The 19713-nt window shown below is 46.1% G+C and overlaps 2 protein-coding genes across 2 annotated transcripts; both read left to right on the top strand.

Moving 5' to 3' along the window:
- The first annotated feature begins 244 nt into the window (after window positions 1-244).
- LOC125537909 (myb-related protein Hv33) lies at window positions 245-1642 on the top strand. The gene is made up of 2 exons (XM_048701236.2): window positions 245-769; window positions 862-1642. Exons 1-2 carry the CDS (start codon window positions 501-503, stop codon window positions 1463-1465), a joined length of 873 nt encoding a protein of 290 aa, XP_048557193.1. The 5' UTR covers window positions 245-500; the 3' UTR covers window positions 1466-1642.
- Window positions 1643-15536: 13894 nt separating this feature from the next.
- Window positions 15537-17156, top strand: LOC125527227 (myb-related protein Hv33). The gene is made up of 2 exons (XM_048691777.2): window positions 15537-16175; window positions 16294-17156. Exons 1-2 carry the CDS (start codon window positions 15901-15903, stop codon window positions 16907-16909), a joined length of 891 nt encoding a protein of 296 aa, XP_048547734.1. The 5' UTR covers window positions 15537-15900; the 3' UTR covers window positions 16910-17156.
- Window positions 17157-19713: the final 2557 nt, after the last annotated feature.

The following is a 19713-nucleotide window of genomic DNA, read 5'->3' as shown; positions in this document are numbered from 1 at the left end:
AATCCTACGTGTGCATGTGTTGACAAAGTGCAACGCACGGTTACAAACTTACAATAGACTAAATCGGATGGCTGTGGGTCGACTGGCCAAATTTGGTCCGGTCGACCGGCGCTTATCTCCCGCCGTGTGGGAATCCATGTCTCCAACCAACACCGTCCCTGACACGGTTCCTTTGCCGAGAGCGCGCGCACGCCCGGCCCACTATTTTATTCCGCCGTGTTCCACAGACCGCTGGTGTCTTCTGCTCCAGTCCATTGTCTTTGCCTCTGCGAGCCTTGCTTCGAACCCACTTGATCGCGGCCTCACCTCACTCGCAGAGCTCAGTTAGCTTGCGGTTCTTGGCACTCACACTTCCCCCATATATACCCACCAGGCGACCATCGATCGGGAGGACGCAACCGTCGATCGCCGTTACTACTATGCAACCATCGATGTTGCCTAGCTTAGCTTGATCGTCCAAGTAGCTACAAGGCCGGCCAGCTGCTGCGGCAGACGAATCAATGGGACATCCGTCCTCCGGCGGCATGGGGCAGCCCAAGCTCCGCAAGGGGCTGTGGTCGCCCGTGGAAGACGAGAAGCTCTACAACCACATCATCCGGCACGGCGTCGGCTGCTGGAGCTCCGTCCCCAGGCTAGCCGGGCTGCACCGCTGCGGCAAGAGCTGTCGCCTCCGGTGGCTCAACTACCTCCGCCCCGACCTCAGGCGCGGCAGCTTCTCGCAGCAGGAGGAGGACCACATCGTCGCGCTCCACCAGATCCTCGGCAACAGGTTTGCCGGCCCGTGCGATGCATTCAGTTCGTTTAATTGCGCATAAAGATTTGGGAGAATTTACTGAATTACTCATGCATGTGTGCGTGCAGGTGGTCGCAGATCGCGTCGCGCCTGCCGGGCCGGACGGACAACGAGATCAAGAACTTCTGGAACAGCTGCATCAAGAAGAAGCTCCGGCAGCAGGGCATCGACCCGGCCACGCAGAAGCCCATGGGTGCCATGGCCACCGCGGCATTGCCGGACGTCGAAATGGAAGACCGTAAGGCCCTTTCCACGGTGGTCGACGGCGGCCTCGCTCAGAAGCAGCAGCTGGTGTTTGACCCGTTCCCGGTGTGCGCCGACTACGGCGGCGGCTTCGCCGAGGACCTCAGCGCGGCGAACGCTGCGGCATTCTACGGGCAGTTCGGCGGCGGCAAGGAGGGCGCGGACGACGACGCCGGGTTCGGCACCGGCGACTACAGCTGTGTCCTGGGCGTGTCAGAGAACCTGGGCTACGGGGAGAGCTCGAGCAACAGCAGCAACTGGAACTACGGCGGCGAGGTTGGAAACGTGCTCGACGGCGAGGTGCTGGACTGGGCAAAGGCGGAGATGGAGCGGCAACACGACCAACTGCTGGAGCACAAGTTTTCGCTGCCCTGCCCAGAACAGAGCCTGCTCGCAAATTTCGAATTCAATTTGGAACAATACTTCTGATTTTTTTGTTTCTTTCTCCCTCCATTTTTAAGAGATAAGTGTCACATCATAAATTCGCAAGTTAGTAGGCAAATTACTTTGCTTCATCTAGCAGGCCGAACAGTTTACAAGACGGACACAACATACAAACTTTCACGTGATTGTATTTTATTAGCAACAATTACACATATGTACATATTTTTAGGGCAGTTGCGCATCAAATCGAACAACCCGGGTGAACTTGTTCAACATCTTGACCCCCTTGGTCACTTTCGGGCAAGTGCGTGGGTTCCGTCAATTTCACCCGCAAAAAAACAAGAGATTTACATTTGATGATCACACTTGATGTTTAGAATACAAACAGAACATTGTATGCTACTCCTTCTGTTCTACTATAATATAATGCATATAATATTTTCAAAAATCAAACAGTGCAAAATTTTGATCATGTTTATTGAGAAAAAATTAATAACAATATTAGTAAAATAGATATAGCATAAAAGTATGTCTCGAGATGTAATGATACCAATTTGATATTATACGTGTAAATATTTTCCTACAACTTGGTAAAAAAAAGATAAAGTTCGACTTTCCCAAAAAATATGCAGACTATATTGTGGAACGAAGGGAGTACATAAATCTTGTGGAAAGGTTTTTCATGGTTTTGTGTTATGTATGCTCTCAAATCCAAGTAATTATTAAAGGTATGCTTTGCGGGTAGGCATGATTTGCATTAGTTATTTTGATTGATGTGTTTTTATTAGGTTTCGGGAATCAAGTCCAATCATCAGTCTTCTGCTTAGGCATGATTTTGGCAGTGTTCTATATCCAAGTCAAGACATAAAGTATATGATAAACCACCTGTTTTCCTTCCTTTGTAACCACACAGCAACATTACAATAAAAACATTTTTTGAGGAAAAACCGCAATAAAACTTTAGAGCATAGTTTGGGAATTTAGTTCCACAATATTGTCCATCCCACAAATTCATAACAAAGTTTATAGAAGTATCGTCTTCTGGCTTTACTTTTCCTTTTATGTGCCCATTTGTATTCTTCTCCTATGCATGATAGTTTGTCTACCATGACCTAATGAGTTACTTTTTCATAATAGCACGTTCTGTAAAACTAGTGTGCAAAATCTCTCTACCGTCGCGAGAACAACCATGTCAAAATTCCAACAAAACAAGAGCGACCAAAAGTGTTGCATAGAAGACATAAAACACTTTTAACCATTAGTGAATTTCCTGGATCTTTGTGAGTTACCAGATCTTGATACCACATGCTTCTTTACATTTCCCGCATAAGGGGTGAATGCTGGACACGAGGCATTTTCGTATTTGCTATTGTTCCAATATACACTCTTTGTTTTTTTTATTTACTCCGCATATTAGTTTTGACTGAAATCAAACTTTATAAAGTTTGAAAATTTTATAAAATAAATAAATATTTACAGTAACAAATATATATGATGTGGAAATATATTCAATGATGAATCTAATGGAATTAATTTTGTGGTGTCTATGTCACTCCCTCAGATCCAAAACAAGTTTTGTGGTTGAACTAAAACTACATCACTTATTTTGGATCGGAGAGGATAATAATTTTTCTGTAAGTCTGGTCAAAATTTCTAAAGTTTCACTTAGGCAAAGCTAATATACAGAGTAAATAAAAATGGAGTGAGCACTTTATTATTGGTTGTTGCTTGGTCTCTGTGCCATGTATCCTCTGACGTGCGTCAGTTCTGACCGCTTCCGTGTACTATCTCTCCTCTTAGCTAACCTCGTCAGAATTTAGCCCTCTCGGCATATGGGCCATAATCCCACAATAACGTCCTTGAATAAAAACCTAAGAGAGCAAAATCGCACTATCCTGGTGGGAACAATCTAGGTGTTGGAACTCTGACGAAACCGAGGGCAAAAACAACGCTCACACCATAGTCTGAAAACACTTCTAACAGTTAGTGAATTGTCTTGATCTTTGTGAGTTATCTGTTTATCAGCTCTTTAGATATGATGTTATTATTATTATTTTCATGTAAAAAGAGTGAATGATGAGAACATCCCACATCAGCGACATCCGGTGTCCTCGTTTTGAGGTACCGTAGTACAACCACAAAACCAACAGCTACATGTCACTCACAAAAGTTGGTGTACGCTCGTGGAGAAAAACTGAAAAGGAGATGAGATGTCCCATCGTTTTCGGAGACGGCACGGTGCATGCTACTATGCTGGTGACGTCGAGGGGAATGGAAAAGAAGAGAAGATGACGGCGACATGCACCGTCAGTTCTTTCTCGAGACTCAAGGTGACAAACGAGCCCAACAGGTTTGCGTGCACACGTTACGTACATACTCCAAAAAACGAGAAACTAGGACGAAGGATGTACTATCTCCGAATATAAGACGTTTTTTAGTGAAAAACATATAAAAAATAAGACTTTTTTTAGTCTAGTTTAGCTTATAAGACTGAGGTAGGAGTACGTGGCAGTTGGCACTGTCGGTAGTTTCTCACTAGCTAGTTATGGCGCCGAGAGCGACACACCCTAGTTAACATTTTTCAACTCCAATCCATGTACGCGAATGCGATGATTATATTGTTTTGCTGCTTCCTGAGTCGACCTCGCACATATCGACGATGTGTACAGCTTGTACGTACGCTTGGTACTGTCGGTAGTTTCTCGTTGATTACTAGTACTTCTTCTGTAAAGAAATATCCTATCTATCGCACCATTCACACGTACGTTTGGGTCGAGATTTTTCAGTTTGCCGACTGGTTAAAGTACCATGATCGACGAGAGTTGCGTTCCCGTACGATCTCCTAATTGATCCTAGGCGACGACACGAACAAGTCGCGCACCTCGCGTGCCACTTAAGTCAATGAGACGCACGCACCTACGCACGGCTCCAATCGACCACGAGCTGCAAATTGACCGATGTGCCATCCATCGTAAAAACTAACCCTTTTCCTCTCGCTGTCCGTCAAGATGGAACTGATTGATCGATCGATGGGCGCACGCGCTAGCTAGCCGGCTGCAGCTACCTACCAGTACCGAGCGGATGATCCACGAGTCCTGTTGAAACAGGCGAGCACCCAACATTTAACACCCGAAAGGTACATGCACGGCCACGATCGATCAAGAGCCAGACGTACCACAGATGATTTGATCAGTCTGCTGTTACCAGATTCCTCCGTGGGGCACGCACGGCGGCTAGATTATTCCGTAGGGAACTGTCCCGATAATGATGATCCTGCATCTCCAACGGCAACCCGCAAACTGGCCGCATACGTCTGAATTGTGTTGTCCGGATCGCGAAAGTCATCTGATGCGGCTTTGTATCAGTCTACAAGACGGTTTGGATGTGCTTCCTCTCGCAAATCAAAGACAAATGTGAGGAGCATTGCGGGCGTTAGGACCGCTGTCATGCCCGCTTCTGACCGTCCTGACACAACCAAACCCCCAAACCGCCCCTCCCGCGCTTTTCATCCCACACGCCGCGCCGCATTCTTACTGGCCTAGAGCTTCCAGCGGCCAACATTGATGCCCGCGATTTGACCGGACAGGAGGGCGGCGCAGACGGACGCGACCTCTCACTGTCGGCATTGAAGCTGCACGCCGATCGAGAGAGCGTCGCCCGCTACTCGTCCGGCTGAACATGCCTCCTCGCCACATTCGAACGGCCGCAAACTGCCTTCCTTTCTCCATTAAAACCCGTGTATGTGCCGAGAAACCTAGTCCGGCCACACGTCCGTTCGCGAGCCTTGCCCCCCCCCCCCCACCCTGCTATTTAAACGATGTTTGATGCCAGGAAAAAGTCGCACCACACTTCGCTCTCACCTCCTTCTTACACACCATTTTCTCCTTCATGGCATCTGATGAGTAGGAAGGCGAGTTCTCCGACATACAAGCTGGATGGGTGGCCCATGGAGCTCGTCAGTGTACGAACCAGGCAACTCTCTGCTCCGCCTCCGTCTACAGGCCAGGCGGCTGCAGGCCAGCCCCTGGAGGCAGAAACTCCAAGCAGGTGTGTCGATCAGCCACTCGCCGCTCCAAGCCATCTCGCCGAGGAGTGGCGTGTTGCTCTAGGCCGGCACGCGGTTGACGACATCGTGTCGCACCGCTACTCCCATGTTGCCGCGACTAGTGTAGTGTATCTGTGTTGTGGGAGTGGAGCTCCTCACGACCGGGCGTGCACATAGTTTTCGCTATTTTAGTTAAAATATGTCCAAAACATAATGAATTTCGTCTGGTTTATATAAAATTTGATGTGTTTGCATGAATTGCAACCAGCTTGTTGAAAAAGTGTTTGAAATGTACGCAGATAGTGTTGGATAGCGGTCTTCCGTATCCATATCCGTGGATTGATCCCTTGTCTGTAAACAAATACTGGAGAAAATTTACGGATTGCGTTGGAGATGCCCTTATCCATATCTCCTAGCTAACTTGTCCTGCATGCACCACCTTTCGTTCGTTCACCCGTGGAAAGCTTGATCCCTTTTCCCAAGGGGGACAAGCGTATCTCCATCCCCTCAAATTCTCTACCCTACCCTGTTTGACAAATTCTACCGCAACCTGTGTCGCAACAATGCGTGCCTGCTTCTCTCTCTCTCTCAAAAAAAAAACAATGCGTGCCTGCTGCCCGCTCGTGCCGACACTTTGCCTGTCAACCCGCCGCTCGCCACGTGGAAGAGCCGGTGAAAATCTGCCTGATTTGACGGACGAGCTACAGGGCTGTCCAGTGTCAAACTCCTCTACATCATGTAGTAATTGACAAGTGCTGCGTGTGTTGCCGATCGATCGATGCTTCGGCCCTTGTTTTTACTGCACTGATGAGCCATCTAGTAGTATAGTACCTACTATAGGCGGTTAATTAGGCTGTAACAGGCGGTCGAATCACGGAGGTTCCCATGAAGAAACTGAAAACTTCAAGCAACCGGCTTGATTTTCATGCACCTTCTTGTCGCATGTACTGATGGCTTTGTCGTCGTGTGTGGCTGGTAAAATAAACCATACTTATATTACATACAGTTTGACAGGATTGTTTAAGGTGGTTGCGACGTGTGTGCGCGACATATATGCTGGGGACCTTGGTTTTGAGGTACAGGGTCGGTCCTGATATTTCAGGGGCCCAGGGCGAAATTGCAACCCGGGCCTCCTATTATAAAGATCATACTAATAATCTCATTTATTTTTAGATTTTATTCCTTTACCTAACTTATTATTGTCTATTATTTCAAAATAAAACGAGAATTGTAAATAGTGTATTCCTTTATTTAATTAGACAAATCGAATACCTGATAGAGGGTAAACATCAAGATGAAAGGTTTAAAGTTTAAAAGCTCCATTTGCAACAATAAAATATCATTTACCTACCAGACGGCTACGGGAGTCTGAGTGGCTTTATTATATAACCATGTTTGGATTGAAGTTATGTGTGTATAGCTAAGACCTTCTTCCAATTTTTAAGTTAAATTTGCAGTCATATGATTTGGAGAGAGAATGCAAAGAACGACAATCAAACACATAGCAGGCAACTTTTTCAATAGATAAGGCGATTGGTGTTGTGTTGACAAAGTCCAGATTGAAGTAAGAAATAGAGCAACGGGCCCACGAAATTAAAATTTTGTACTGCATCATATGCGAGACCTTCTAAGATCTGACCGCTGCTGCACTATATGAACATGACCAACTAGAAAGAGGAGGTTAGGGATGACCTTATAAGTAGGGTGGCTTCGTCTTGCACATGAGAGGCATCTCACGAACGGAGGATAACACAACGGGACCGGGGACCTGGAGGAAGACCAGCCGGCCGCATGACGGAGAGCGATCTACATTGGCGTCGAGACTCGCGATTGGAGCCCTCGCGGGAATAGGATCGTCACGAAGCGACGAACTCGCGATGGGAAGAAAGAAAACAGGGATTTCTCCGTGCGTGTGCGTCTAGGTCGATGCCTCCTTATGGTCTGGGCCATGGGCTCCTTGCGAACCCTGGAGGAGGCCCCTAGATTTCGGGGGCCCTGGGCGGCCGCCCCCCTGCCACCCCCCAGAGCCGGCCCTGTTGAGGTAGCACCATTTAGATCACCAACAAATTACTAATTAATAAGTCCGTCGCTTGGTACGAACCGTTTTGTGTACTACTCCCTCCGTCCGGAAATACTTGTCATCAAAATGAATAAAAAAGGATGTATCTAGATGTTTTTTAGTTCTAGATACATCCCTTTTTGTCCATTTCGATGACAAATATTTCCGGACGGAGGGAGTACTAATTAGCTAGTGGCGCCATAACATTTTCTTTGACGTACACTGTATGGCAAATACTCTCTGTGTATATATCAAATCAAGACTGATCATGGGTTAGGTTCGGAGAACAGGAGCGTGGATCGTTGGGAAGTCAATCACTGAATTATTAGTCGGTAAGCTCACTCGCCACCGAATATGATTCCCATTCTAGATTACACGCACTGTTGTTGAATTAGAACCATGATCAAAAGCTAACTGTCCATGGCAAGAATGTCAATATGTAGCTAGCTAGAGTTTAGAGGCAGAAGAAAACAATTAAAGTGATAACATAACAGTTGCAGTATTCTTCAGTTTTCTGTCAAACTTCATATGTCATCATCATAGGATCTAAATGACCTACCTTAATTAACCAATGGTGCATGAAGAGTACAAAACACATACCCAGTTTGCTGTGAACAATCGCAAGAAATATATAGTCTAAAAAATCAGTACTAACCTGTCCCACCATGAAAAAGGCAGCCTAAATTAGGTGAGCTAGTTTGGGTGCTAGCTTAATTAATCAGTGCACGGCTTGGTTTGGTTTAGATAGCATTCCCGCATGGCTTAAACAACAAGCCGTCCTCCGGCCACAGTACAGAACGACCTAATCATGCGGGTTACTCTCATGCAAGATAATTGCACATCACGCCATCTGTTGCGATGGCAACGGCATAGAGCATTGCACATGCATATGCACCAACTTCTCCATAATTAGTCTATAAAATTTAAAATAAATCCCGATAAATATAACAGATTAATATCAACATGTGACCACTCGAATTTCATACATAGTTGTGGCATATGATTAACTGTTAATTTTATATGTCATGATGGAGAGTCAAGACTATGATCTATGGCCTCGCAAAAAAAAAAGACTATGATCTATGGAGTATATTATGTTCTTATATTTGTGTGTGTCGTTAGTATAGCTCTGGCCTTGGCTGGGGCTTGCATAACTTCAAAGAGGAGCCATACAGCTAGAGGCGGACGACATGATGCATATTCTGCTCTTTTTTCAGCAAAGCTTTCCTTTCTGGAGGAGGCAAGTCAAGATCACGGCTCATGTAAAGTATTTGGCAAGATCTTTTTGGTCCACAACAGGGACGTCCACTTGTGGAATCTAATCGATTAGTAATTTGGTCGCTCTACGTGTGTAACACACGGTGGGGTTTGCATATACTAATAAGCCAATGTCGACGGTGCCTCGTGTTGTTAATTTATGCGCTGGAGCCTGTCGGTAAGACGAAGAATATCAATAGCATATACTAGCAACACTAAATGTACTACTCCCTCCGTTCACTTTTATAAGTCATTTCAGACAACTGAAAACAGGCTATTTTGCATATTGTCTGAAATGTTTTTAAGGCCTTATAAAAGTGAACAGAGGGAGTAGCTAGTACTCCTATTTAGTATAAACTACAAAACCTAACAGAGTGGAGTACAAGTATTAGTGTACTGCACGTACACGGTACAACATGACTGGTAGAAAATAACGACAAATCTGTGCGAGGTCGATGTTGGCCTCAGCTTGGTGACATGAACTATTCGTGCCCTGAAATATGAATCACATGCACTAGCTAGTCTGCTGGTGTACGTAGTAGCTGGTAGTCGTGCATGCATTTGGTTTCTCTACCGATGGAGTATGTACAGAAAGTGTACGCGCCGGTCAGTAACAGACAAACTTGCATATCCGGAAGGGGCATGGTTTGCTACACGAAACTCCTGTGCTACCGCGCGCTACCTGCTGTCTTTTTGTTTGGTTTGAAAATGGCAGCACTGGTGCCCTAGCTCTAGGTAGCTAGCTAGCACCGTAACAGCTCTTGATTAGAAAAGGAGAGGCTGCCTACCATGGGTCCATGGCCTTGGGTGAAGTAGCTTCCAACTCTGCCAAAGGAACGGGACAGTCGACAAGCCCACGGCTACAAGCATGCATGGCGCCAAATTTAAGGATCTGCATGCACGCATGCATGGATGGGTAACGGGTCGCTCCAAATGGCCGAATCTGCGACACCCATGCATGCATGCTTGGTGATCATCGATCGCCCCAACTGCATCGTCAAGCCCCTCGGTCTGAAAAAAGAAACATGCTTCACAAAGTCATAAAACATTATTTCTTGTTTCCAATTTAATAAAGAGCAAGGTCTTTTCCTTCCGGAAGTGAGAGGGTGCTTGGATACGTTTTAGTCCCATGACTAAAAGTAGTGGGACTAAAACTTGCTAGCCTCACCCATGCTTGGATCCAAATACTAAAGAGACTAAAATCAAGTTATTGAGCATTTATTATCCTCCAAACCCTCCAATCCAGAACTCGCATGTGTTAAAGGAAAGGAATTAAATGAAGAGAGAGAGGGCTAATACATATTTTAGTAGGTTTTCTATGACTAAAATTTTTTAGCCTCAAGACTAGTCGTGGCCTCTCTTTAGTCAGGGGTGCTTGAAATTTTAGCCTCTAAAAGAGACTATTTTTAGTCAGACTAAAAATAGTCTCTTGGATCCAAGCACCCTCTGAATCGTCAGGCATGAACGCACACGTACGGATGCCCTGTGAATGTGAGGATACCAAAAATCCTGTACTTGAGGACGCTTTTCCTACGAACACCCTGCGCGCTAATCTCTTCACTGATCTCCCACTAACCCTCCTGATTTTATAGTGGGCTCCCTCCTCCTCCAATCAGATGTTACAGACTCATTCCGTAAGATTAACTCCATAATTAAGATTAGTGAAAGGTGGCGACAATAATAGAGCTGCACACAGCTGTTAACTCACTAAGCATATAGTACCACACTCGAGACCAACCAGGTGTAGCAAAAACCCGTGATGGTACCAACCGATCGACCGGGATCACATGCAAGCTAGGAGTGGACGTCGCTTACGTACGTAAACGGCATACACCTAGGTACGTCGCTACGCGCTCGTCCACCAGCCATGCACCAGAGTGCAGCAACAGTTGTCACAGCCTACGACAATCCGTTGGAGGTCCTTAGCATTGCTTGCACCACGCCCAAAGCCATCGACCGGCCGGTACGTACGAACGCGCGTCGATGGTCGATCGAGCTCCGGTCAGCCGTCCGTCCGGCACGGACGGCCGGGCACCTGCATGGTCCGCATGCAACGCAACGCTCGCGACCGCGACCGGGCACCGAAACGGCCATGTCGTCGAGCTTTCTCCAACGCACGCAAGCTTCCCTCCACTCTCCGCCGCTCCCTTTCCTTCTTTCTGGACTGTGGTGGTTATTTGTGGCGTTTGCAAGCCACCTCCTGGCGTACGACCCCCCCCCCCCCCCCTCTCTCTCTCTCTCTCTCTCTCTCTGTGCTTGCGAGTGTAGCGCCATCATTGGCCATTGCTCCGCAAGCTACGTACACTCTCCTCCTATGGCAGTGTCATCAATCTATGCGCCCGGTACTAAAGTTGCACACAACTGATGACTCACTAAGAGCATCTCCAATAGCTAGCTGCCCTATTTTAAGACATCAAAAAACTGTTTGGAGTAAAATTTACAACACCAAAAAAACGGTTTATAGGGCGCCAACAACTACCCTAAAATAGGGCAATTCCAAAGATGCAAACATTTTCTTTTAAGCATACATTGCATAGTCCATGCCAAACATTTTAACATTACAATGATTAAGATCAGATAAACATAAAGATTACCCTACTACTTGATTCCTAAACATCACTACTCATCCGATTTATAGTTGGTGTCGATAGAGGTCCAAAGTGTCATGGTCTCCTCATCAGAGGAGTCCAACTCCTCCACCTCCCCCTCCTTGTCCTCCTCATCTGACTCGAGGTTGATCACCATCGAGGGGGCAACCTCGTCATCCTTCTTGACCTCCAACTTCTTCTCATGGTCTCACTTCCAGAAGAATTCCGCCTCGTACTAGACGTACTATGGATTCTCCCTCGCGAACCTCGTCATAGCCTCCGCATCACTCTCGCCAGGAAATATACCTATCTCGATCTCCTCCTTCTTCTTCACCTCATTGCAGGACACAATGGTCACCGCCGGACCGACGAACTCTGCATCCTCCCGCGATGCAATCTTTGGAAATTTCATATCCTTTCGCGATTGCCCGAACCGCCAAGCGGCTATGTTTTGGCTCGCGTGGTGAGCTTGGTCATATTGAACATGCCGAGCTAGTAATGAGGACTGTCACATTGAACTTCCATGGAGAAACGGCCAAAGTCCCACTGCCACACCCCCTTGAAGCCCGACTTGTTCTTCGACTTGAGATTCGGCAGCATGGCGGCGACGCGGGTGCGACAACAAGGATGACGGTGGAGTGCGGCGGGGCGCTGTGGCTACAGTGGTGGCGGCCGAATTCGGCCGGTGCAGCTGCAACAACGGTGTGGACGTGGTGCAGCGTCGGGATGGGTACGGGTGGCGCCCGGATCGATCGATGTGCTGCGGCGGCAGCGCGGAGGTGGCACGCGGAATGGGGTAATGCAGCAGGCAGCGATGATACGAAAGGGCAGATTTGGAGGCGGCGGCGTGGAGGTGGTGTGGCCGTCATATGGGGATGTGGGAAAACTTCAGTGTGACGGTCTACTCGCGTCGCTGCTTTTTGTTTTGCGGCAACAACCCAAGTGGTGCAAATTTGTAACACTTAGTGTTGTATTTTGCAGCTACCCTAAACTTGTAGTAAAAAAATCTACAGATACGGATGTAGTTGGAGGCCTATGTTTACCCTTTTTTTGCCTAAAAAATGGTGAAGCCCTAAAATAGGGCAGTTGTTGCAGATGCTTTAACAGATGAAAATCACATTAACTTTTTTTGGTAAAGGAAATCACATTAACTAACACGTACATACCGTACCAGCACAACAACGCAAACGTATCGCCATGGCCTACACCCCCGTGAAGGGAGCAAGTGACCGGTTGTATACCCCGAGGAGGTGGTGGGCTGGTGGCGGTGGTTGTCGTCGAACCTAAGCGGCAGTGGCCTCCCATGATCTACTTTTCTTCGCCGGTCATGGTGGCCGGAAACGTATCGGCTTCGTTGTCCTGCTGCTGGGACACGACCGACACAGATTTGGCAACGCCGTTGTTGGTGCCCCAGTCAAATTACTGCGCCGCCGCATCAACGTCCGTGAACATGGCTTCTTTCTTTGCCTGCCAAACGTGTTGCCACCATTGCTCAGGGTGGATGTGAGGCGCCAGCAGGAGAGGTGTTTAATGCCGAACGACACAGGAATGTACGTGTGTTTCTCGGGGCACCGGAGTAGGTTCCTCGGCACACACGCCGGCTTAATGGAGGTAGGTGGGCAGACAGATGTCGTTTCAATGCGGAGAGGAGGCGTGCGCAGCGGGCGTGTAGTGGACATCCCTCTCGGTAGGCGAGCCGCTTCAATGCCGGTTCCAGTGAGCGGTCGCATCCGCTCTGGGCCGGCATGAATGCGGAGCTCACGCTCGAGCCCGTGGGTGACGGAGAGGGGTTTTGGGTGGGCTGGGTTTATCGGACACTTGCATGCCAACGGTCAGGACTCCATCAAAGTCCCCCCCACACCCTCCCCCCCCCCCCCCCCCCCCACTCCTTCGGCCCCCGGTTTGCCCTTTTTGGTGAATGAATTGTGCATTTGTACGAACGTTGCATGGTTTAGCGTGTTTAGCGTGACATAGGTGTTCGGATATGAGATACGTTGATATGGACGATGAAATTTAAGGACTAATCGATCATTGTCTGCAGATGCGTCCACATGTGATTAAGGGGCTGGATTTGCCATGTCCAACAGTAGACGCTTTTTAGCTAGCATGTGACGGCAAAACTACCTGCCGGTCGACACGATTTACGCGGTGATTGTTTGTCATAAAGTCAAAACTAATTCAGCTGTAGTAGTACACCACTACCGGCGGTCGATGAACCTCTAGCCATGCAAGATGCAAAAGTGAACACGTTTACGAGTCCCGGCAAAAGGGAAAAAGGAACGTGCTCTTTTTGAGAGGGTGAAAAACGAACAAGTACACGGACACTGTTGTCGGCGTGCAGATCTTCTGACCCCCAATAGGACTGCCGTGCAGCCTTTTCTTAGCACGAACGTGTACCTTTGCCATGTGATAGAGAAATGTGTTTTTTTTCTTCAGAAAAAGAAATGTGTACCTTAATTTGTCCTGCTACTCGGATTGTAATCTTTTTCTTTTTGCTAGAATCTCGCATTGTAATCCAGAACATAATCTCTGACCTCACCCTGATCTCAAGGAGCATGGAGGTATGTGGCGTGACTATCCAACTTGTCGCTTGTCTGAACTATATAAGAACAGTTTTTGAAATATATTTAGTTTTCGACATAGGAACACAATATCCCCATGCTAGTTAAAAGAGATATTGTCATCGATATTTTATTGAGAGAACAAAATCGTATTCGCTGCACAATTGTATCAAAGAAAAAATAGTACCCAATGACAAACCCGAATATTTTTTGTCCCACACGGATGTTGGCAGTGGTTTTGTGATGATGTCTTCATACTTTTTACCAAAAACTCACGCATTGTACTATTTTGAACATTAAGTTTATCACCCACATCAAGGCGGTATGGGCAGTAGATCCAGACGATGCGGCCTCACGCTTGCTTGGGCGGCCAGCCGGAGCTCAGCCCATATTTAGCGCGGTAGAGGTGTGGGCGGGTTGGATCCAGCGGATCTAGCGTATGAGGGGTTGCTAGTGGCTTGGCTGATGCGTGGGGTGGGGAACATGAGGTTAATCCACATGAAAGAATCTCGATCATGGCCGAAACCAGCGACGATGTCACTTTCAAGCGGATATTCCCCTCTTCATGGCATCGTTGGGGTGAGGCTCTCAGCCCGCCACCTTTGCGCAACTTTAGAGGAAACAATAGATCCATGCTATTAGATGATTGCGGTGCTTTTGCGTCATCTTCCTCCTTGGGGGCATCATTTTCGGAGCTGGGCATCGCCGCAAGTTGCACACGCAACTTATATCGCATAAGCCATTTCTAAGATCTTGAAAAACATGAAAAATATGGACATTGGTTATGATATGTTAGTTGCATCTATAATTTTCCATCCAAATTTATTATCGTTTAACTGATGTACAAAGTAAACAGAAGATAAGTGAATAGTACTCTATGATAGATACTTCTATCTTACAGTGTGTTCTTTTTTTTCAATCGGGTACAAATAGTGACAACTCTAAATTGAAATTGGTAGGCGCACCCCGAGACACCGTTGTCACGGCCCCCGCGAAGCAAACACGAAAACGATCCATCGATTGATACCTCAGCATCGGAAGAACAAAATGACCAGTGCCTGGCTAGGTTCACTGATCGTTCTCCCCCCTTCTGGAACGACTGTGCAGCAAGCTCGACCCCTCGCCGGTTAGCCGGCCGGCCGGCCGCTGTCCTTCGGTTTGAGTGATTAGTTTGCAGTGCACGGCCGAGCCGAGCTCATGTCTGTCTGCATTTGGACGCACACAGCGTGCAGACGGGACGCCGTTTGGCCCCCTGATTGAAAGTCCAGGTCGGCAGGGCCGCTGATTCATACGCTTGACGTGATTTGTGACTTGACTTGACCAATTAGTGAGCTGAGCAACCGATGATTAAGCAAAAAAATAATCACTAAATCACGCGACACCGTGATCTGGTGCCATGACGCGATTTCTAATTGCTCCGTACGAGCTGGGATCCGCAGGTCCCCGGCCGCATTCATGGCTTACGGTTGCGGTTTGATTAGCAGCGCGTGGAGACTATGGGTGCCGAAAGCGGACCTTCTTTTCTCGTGCGGGGAAGCCCATGTCGCCAACCAACACCGTCTCAGCACAGTGGTATCGGTCTAGTCTTGGACTCTTGGCGAGGCGAGAGCGCGCGCACGGCACACTATTTTTGTCCCACGGCGTGCCACAAACCGCAGGTGTCGTAAGCTCCAATCCACTGCATTCCTTTGCCGCTGCGCTCCTTGCTTCGAGCCTACTTGAGCGCTGCCTCACCTCACCTCACTCTCTCACCAAGCTCCTCCCCCCTCTCTCCCTCTCGCCCAGTGAGCTTGCGGTTCTTCCCACGCACGCTTCCCCCCATATATACCCGACCATATATACCCACCAGGCAGCCATCGATCGGAAGGGAGCAACCGTCGCTCCATCTTACCGATCTCGCCGTTACATCCGTCCAAGCTCGTCGGAGTAGCTACGACGCCAACAGCTGCCAGGAAGATTAGCCGGCGTCAATGGGACGTCCGACGTCTGGGGGCGTGCAGATGCAACAGCCCAAGCTCCGCAAGGGGCTGTGGTCGCCCGAGGAAGACGAGAAGCTCTACAGCCACATCCTCCGGTACGGCGTCGGCTGCTGGAGCTCCGTCCCCAGGCTCGCCGGGCTGCACCGCTGCGGCAAGAGCTGCCGCCTCCGCTGGCTCAACTACCTCCGCCCCGACCTCAAGCGCGGCACCTTCTCGCAGGAGGAGGAGGACCACATCGTGGCGCTCCACCAGATCCTCGGCAACAGGTCTGTCCGCGCGCGCAATGCATCCAGTTCTTATTAATTTTGCATCGCGGAGGTTGATTGGAGCTAGCAGAAAGATTTGGGGCAACATACCGAATTACTGATGTGTGTGTGCGTGCAGGTGGTCTCAGATCGCGTCGCACCTGCCGGGCCGGACGGACAACGAGATCAAGAACTTCTGGAACAGCTGCATCAAGAAGAAGCTCCGCAAGCAAGGCATCGACCCCGCCACGCACAAGCCCATGGCCGCCGGCATGATCACGGCGGCCACCGCAGCATTGCCTGACGCGGAAGAGGTTGACCGTAAGCCTCTTGCCGCGGCGGCCGACGGCAGCCTCGCTCCGAAGCAATCGCCGGAGTTTGACCCGTTCCCGGTGTGCGCCGACTACGGCGGCGGGTTCGCCGGCGACCTCGGGGCCGCGAACGCGACCGCACTGTACGTCCAGTTCGGCGACTGCAAAGACGGCGCGCACGGCGACACAGGGTTCGGCGCGGCGGACTACAGCTGCGTGCTGGACGTGTCGGAGAACCTGGGCTACGGGGAGAGCTCGAGCAACAGCAGCAACTGGAACTACGGCGGCGAGGTGGGCAGCGTGCTCGACGGCGAGGTGCTGCACTGGGCAAAGGCGGAGATGGAGCGGCAGCACGACGAGCCGCCGGAGCACAAGTTCGCGCTGCCCTGCCAAGAACAGAGCCTCCTCGCAAATTTCGAGTTCAATTTGGAACAATACTTCTGATCTTCTCTTTCTTTCTTTTTTACTTAAAAAACATTTCCCTGCTTTTCTCCCTCTTTTTTTAAGAGACAAGTTAGTGCCACTTCAGGTAATTTCTAGCACCAATTCCAAGTTTATTATATTATACTAAGATACTACAAAACAAGGATGGTGCACGTTGCGGCACCATCCATTTTTCCCACTGTACTATAGGAATTTGTACAAATATATGAGGTTGAAATTGCAAGACTAACCAATTTATATTAAGTCACGGAGTGAGTATTTGGTAATATTTGGAAATATAAATTGGCAATGAATAAATTAGGACGTTGATAGGTGGAGATCGCCAGCTTCGGCCAGGAGTTCAAGCAACGATTGGTTCGTCCCAGCATGAACGATCGAGCAAACAATTTTTGCTCTCTGCAGCGGGTACCATCCAACCAAAAAACACGCGATGCAAGGGCTGGCCGAGAAAAATAGGGATGGCATGGGGAAACGTGCTAGGCTCAATTAGCAAAAAACTTTGAAAAAATAAACAACAATTTCTACCTAGAAAACAATTTTTGATGGATAAGAAAGAAATTGCCAGGGTCTGATATTTTTTTGCCAAGGAAAATCATTTCTGTACAGCATGGCGAATTTTGAAATTATTTTTAGTCATAACATAGTAGATTTACCAAAACAATGTTTTCCATAAATGATAAACTACTAAAAAATAAATTTGCCATAATATTCAAAGAAAAACGATGAAAATATTAAAAAAATTGCCATAATAAACCTCAAACAACCAACAAGAAAATGCCATGGTAAACTACTAAAAAAACACCTACAACAAATTGCAAAGCTCAACCACAAAAAAAACCTAGGTGGCAAAATATGACATAGTAAAAGCTGAAAAAAGAAACCAACAAAACCATTGCCAAAGTCACCTACAAATAGAAAAAAGAAAATAAAAATAGCTTGTGAAATAAAAAACGCATGACATTGCCATAGTACACTTAAAACATATAGAAACAGTATTATGTTTTTTAAGTTGCCATGATTTTATATTTAAGTTCTCATGGCAACAAAAATTAGGTTTGACATGTGAACAAGTTATTAGTTTTGATGATAATTGTGCAAAAAAAATATGAACAGAGCAAAGAAAAATGCCATGATCGAACAATAAAATTGTGATGCAAGTAAAAATGAAATTGCCATGCTATTATTAACAAAATGGCCATCTCTACACTTTCTTTTGTCATAACAAAAAGGAAATACAGAAAAATTGGCACAATCAAAGTGATAAAATTGCTAGCTATTGCAATGAAATAAATTGTCATGATAGTAAACAAATAGTAATGCTGCTTACAATGAATTTTCCATGCAAAGACAAATGGATTGACCATGATATAGTATACTTATTTTCCATTGAGATTATAATGAAGTTTCCATGGTAATTTTTCAAAGAATTTCTATGCTGACTTTAAAAAAATATGCCATGCTCTACTACAAACTAAAAGTAAAATTGAAATGTGGGAAAAATATATGTGAAATTAAAAAGCACAGAAGTATTTCACGGTACACTAAAAATCATACAGAAAAAACAAAATGTAAATTTTTCCGTAATTTTATAAATTTAAGTTGCCATGACCAAAAACAAGTTTCTATGTAGTTTTCGATGATATTGATGTAAAATCGAAATGTAAACGAACAAAGAAAAATGCCATGCTTGAAACAATAAAAGGCCATGGAAGTAAAATAAAATGGATGAGCTCTTATTAACATAATGGCAAATGCTCTATATTTTAATTTTTCATAACAAAAAATAATATATAGATAAATTACCATAATAGTAAGAAAAATCATGCTGATTACAATGAATTTTCCATTCCAAGACAAATGGATTGACCATGAGATAATGTACTTATTTGGCATTGTGATTATAATCAAGTTTCCATGGTAATTATTTGAAAAACTTGCGATGTTGGTTTTAATAAATTTACCATGCTAAGACTAGTGGATTTACCATGATCTAATGTTAGTATTTGCCCTTGTCCACTGTCTTGTGAATGGCAAACATTGCCCAAATTTGCCATCAATTACAAAAATAATTTTTCTAAAATAGCCACATAACCATTACAATTCTCTCTAAAATATGACATGTTTGAGAAAAACAAAAGTTTCTTAATTTTGCCATGTCAACTTTACAAAATTGTCATGTCAATATATAAATTAGAACATTTTATATTAAATTTGACATGGAACAATACTAACATATACAAAAAATGCCATGTTTGTAGATAACATGACAAAACTTTTATGAAATTGAGGGATACATATGGCAAAACTTTAACAAAATATCAACAAAAAACATGGCAACTTATAAATAAATAGATGAAACCTAGGAAAATGCATGATATGTTTATAAAAAAAAGTTGAAGATAAACTACACCATGTAAAAATAGCTGTAAGTTTGGCACTAACAAATACATGAGCTAAAAATTATCATGCCATGATAGTTATCTACATATTGCCATGGGAAGATTACAAAACAGTCATACAATTAGACATGGGAACATATTGAATGTTCGTACAAAATTGCCGTTGGAATATTCAAAACAATCATACATATTGCCATAGGAACAATTCAAACAAAATTGCTATGGAATAAATTTAAAAATTCACACAAATTGCCATGGAAATAATTATCTACAATTTTACCATGTGAAAAAACTTTCAAACATTGTCGTAGATTATACATTTGAGGTTGCCATGACCTTTAATTTCTAAATTTGGCATGGAAGATTTGGTCAATTGTCAACACATGGTTTTTGCAAACACTACTA

Source organism: Triticum urartu, chromosome 1A (genome assembly GCF_056163025.1).
Source record: "Triticum urartu cultivar PI428250 chromosome 1A, HENAU_Tu73, whole genome shotgun sequence".
Taxonomy (NCBI): domain Eukaryota; kingdom Viridiplantae; phylum Streptophyta; class Magnoliopsida; order Poales; family Poaceae; genus Triticum; species Triticum urartu.
This window is presented reverse-complemented; position numbering and strand designations above follow the sequence as displayed.

What these genes read in the sequence shown, in the direction of transcription:
- LOC125537909 (XM_048701236.2), top strand. Translation starts at nt 501, where the DNA reads ATGGGACATCCGTCCTCCGGCGGCATGGGGCAGCCCAAGCTCCGCAAG. An exon ending in CACCAGATCCTCGGCAACAG is followed by an intron (nt 770 to 861) that starts GTTTGCCGGCCC and finishes GTGTGCGTGCAG; the next exon opens with GTGGTCGCAGATCGCGTCGC.
- LOC125527227 (XM_048691777.2), top strand. Translation starts at nt 15,901, where the DNA reads ATGGGACGTCCGACGTCTGGGGGCGTGCAGATGCAACAGCCCAAGCTC. An exon ending in CACCAGATCCTCGGCAACAG is followed by an intron (nt 16,176 to 16,293) that starts GTCTGTCCGCGC and finishes GTGTGCGTGCAG; the next exon opens with GTGGTCTCAGATCGCGTCGC.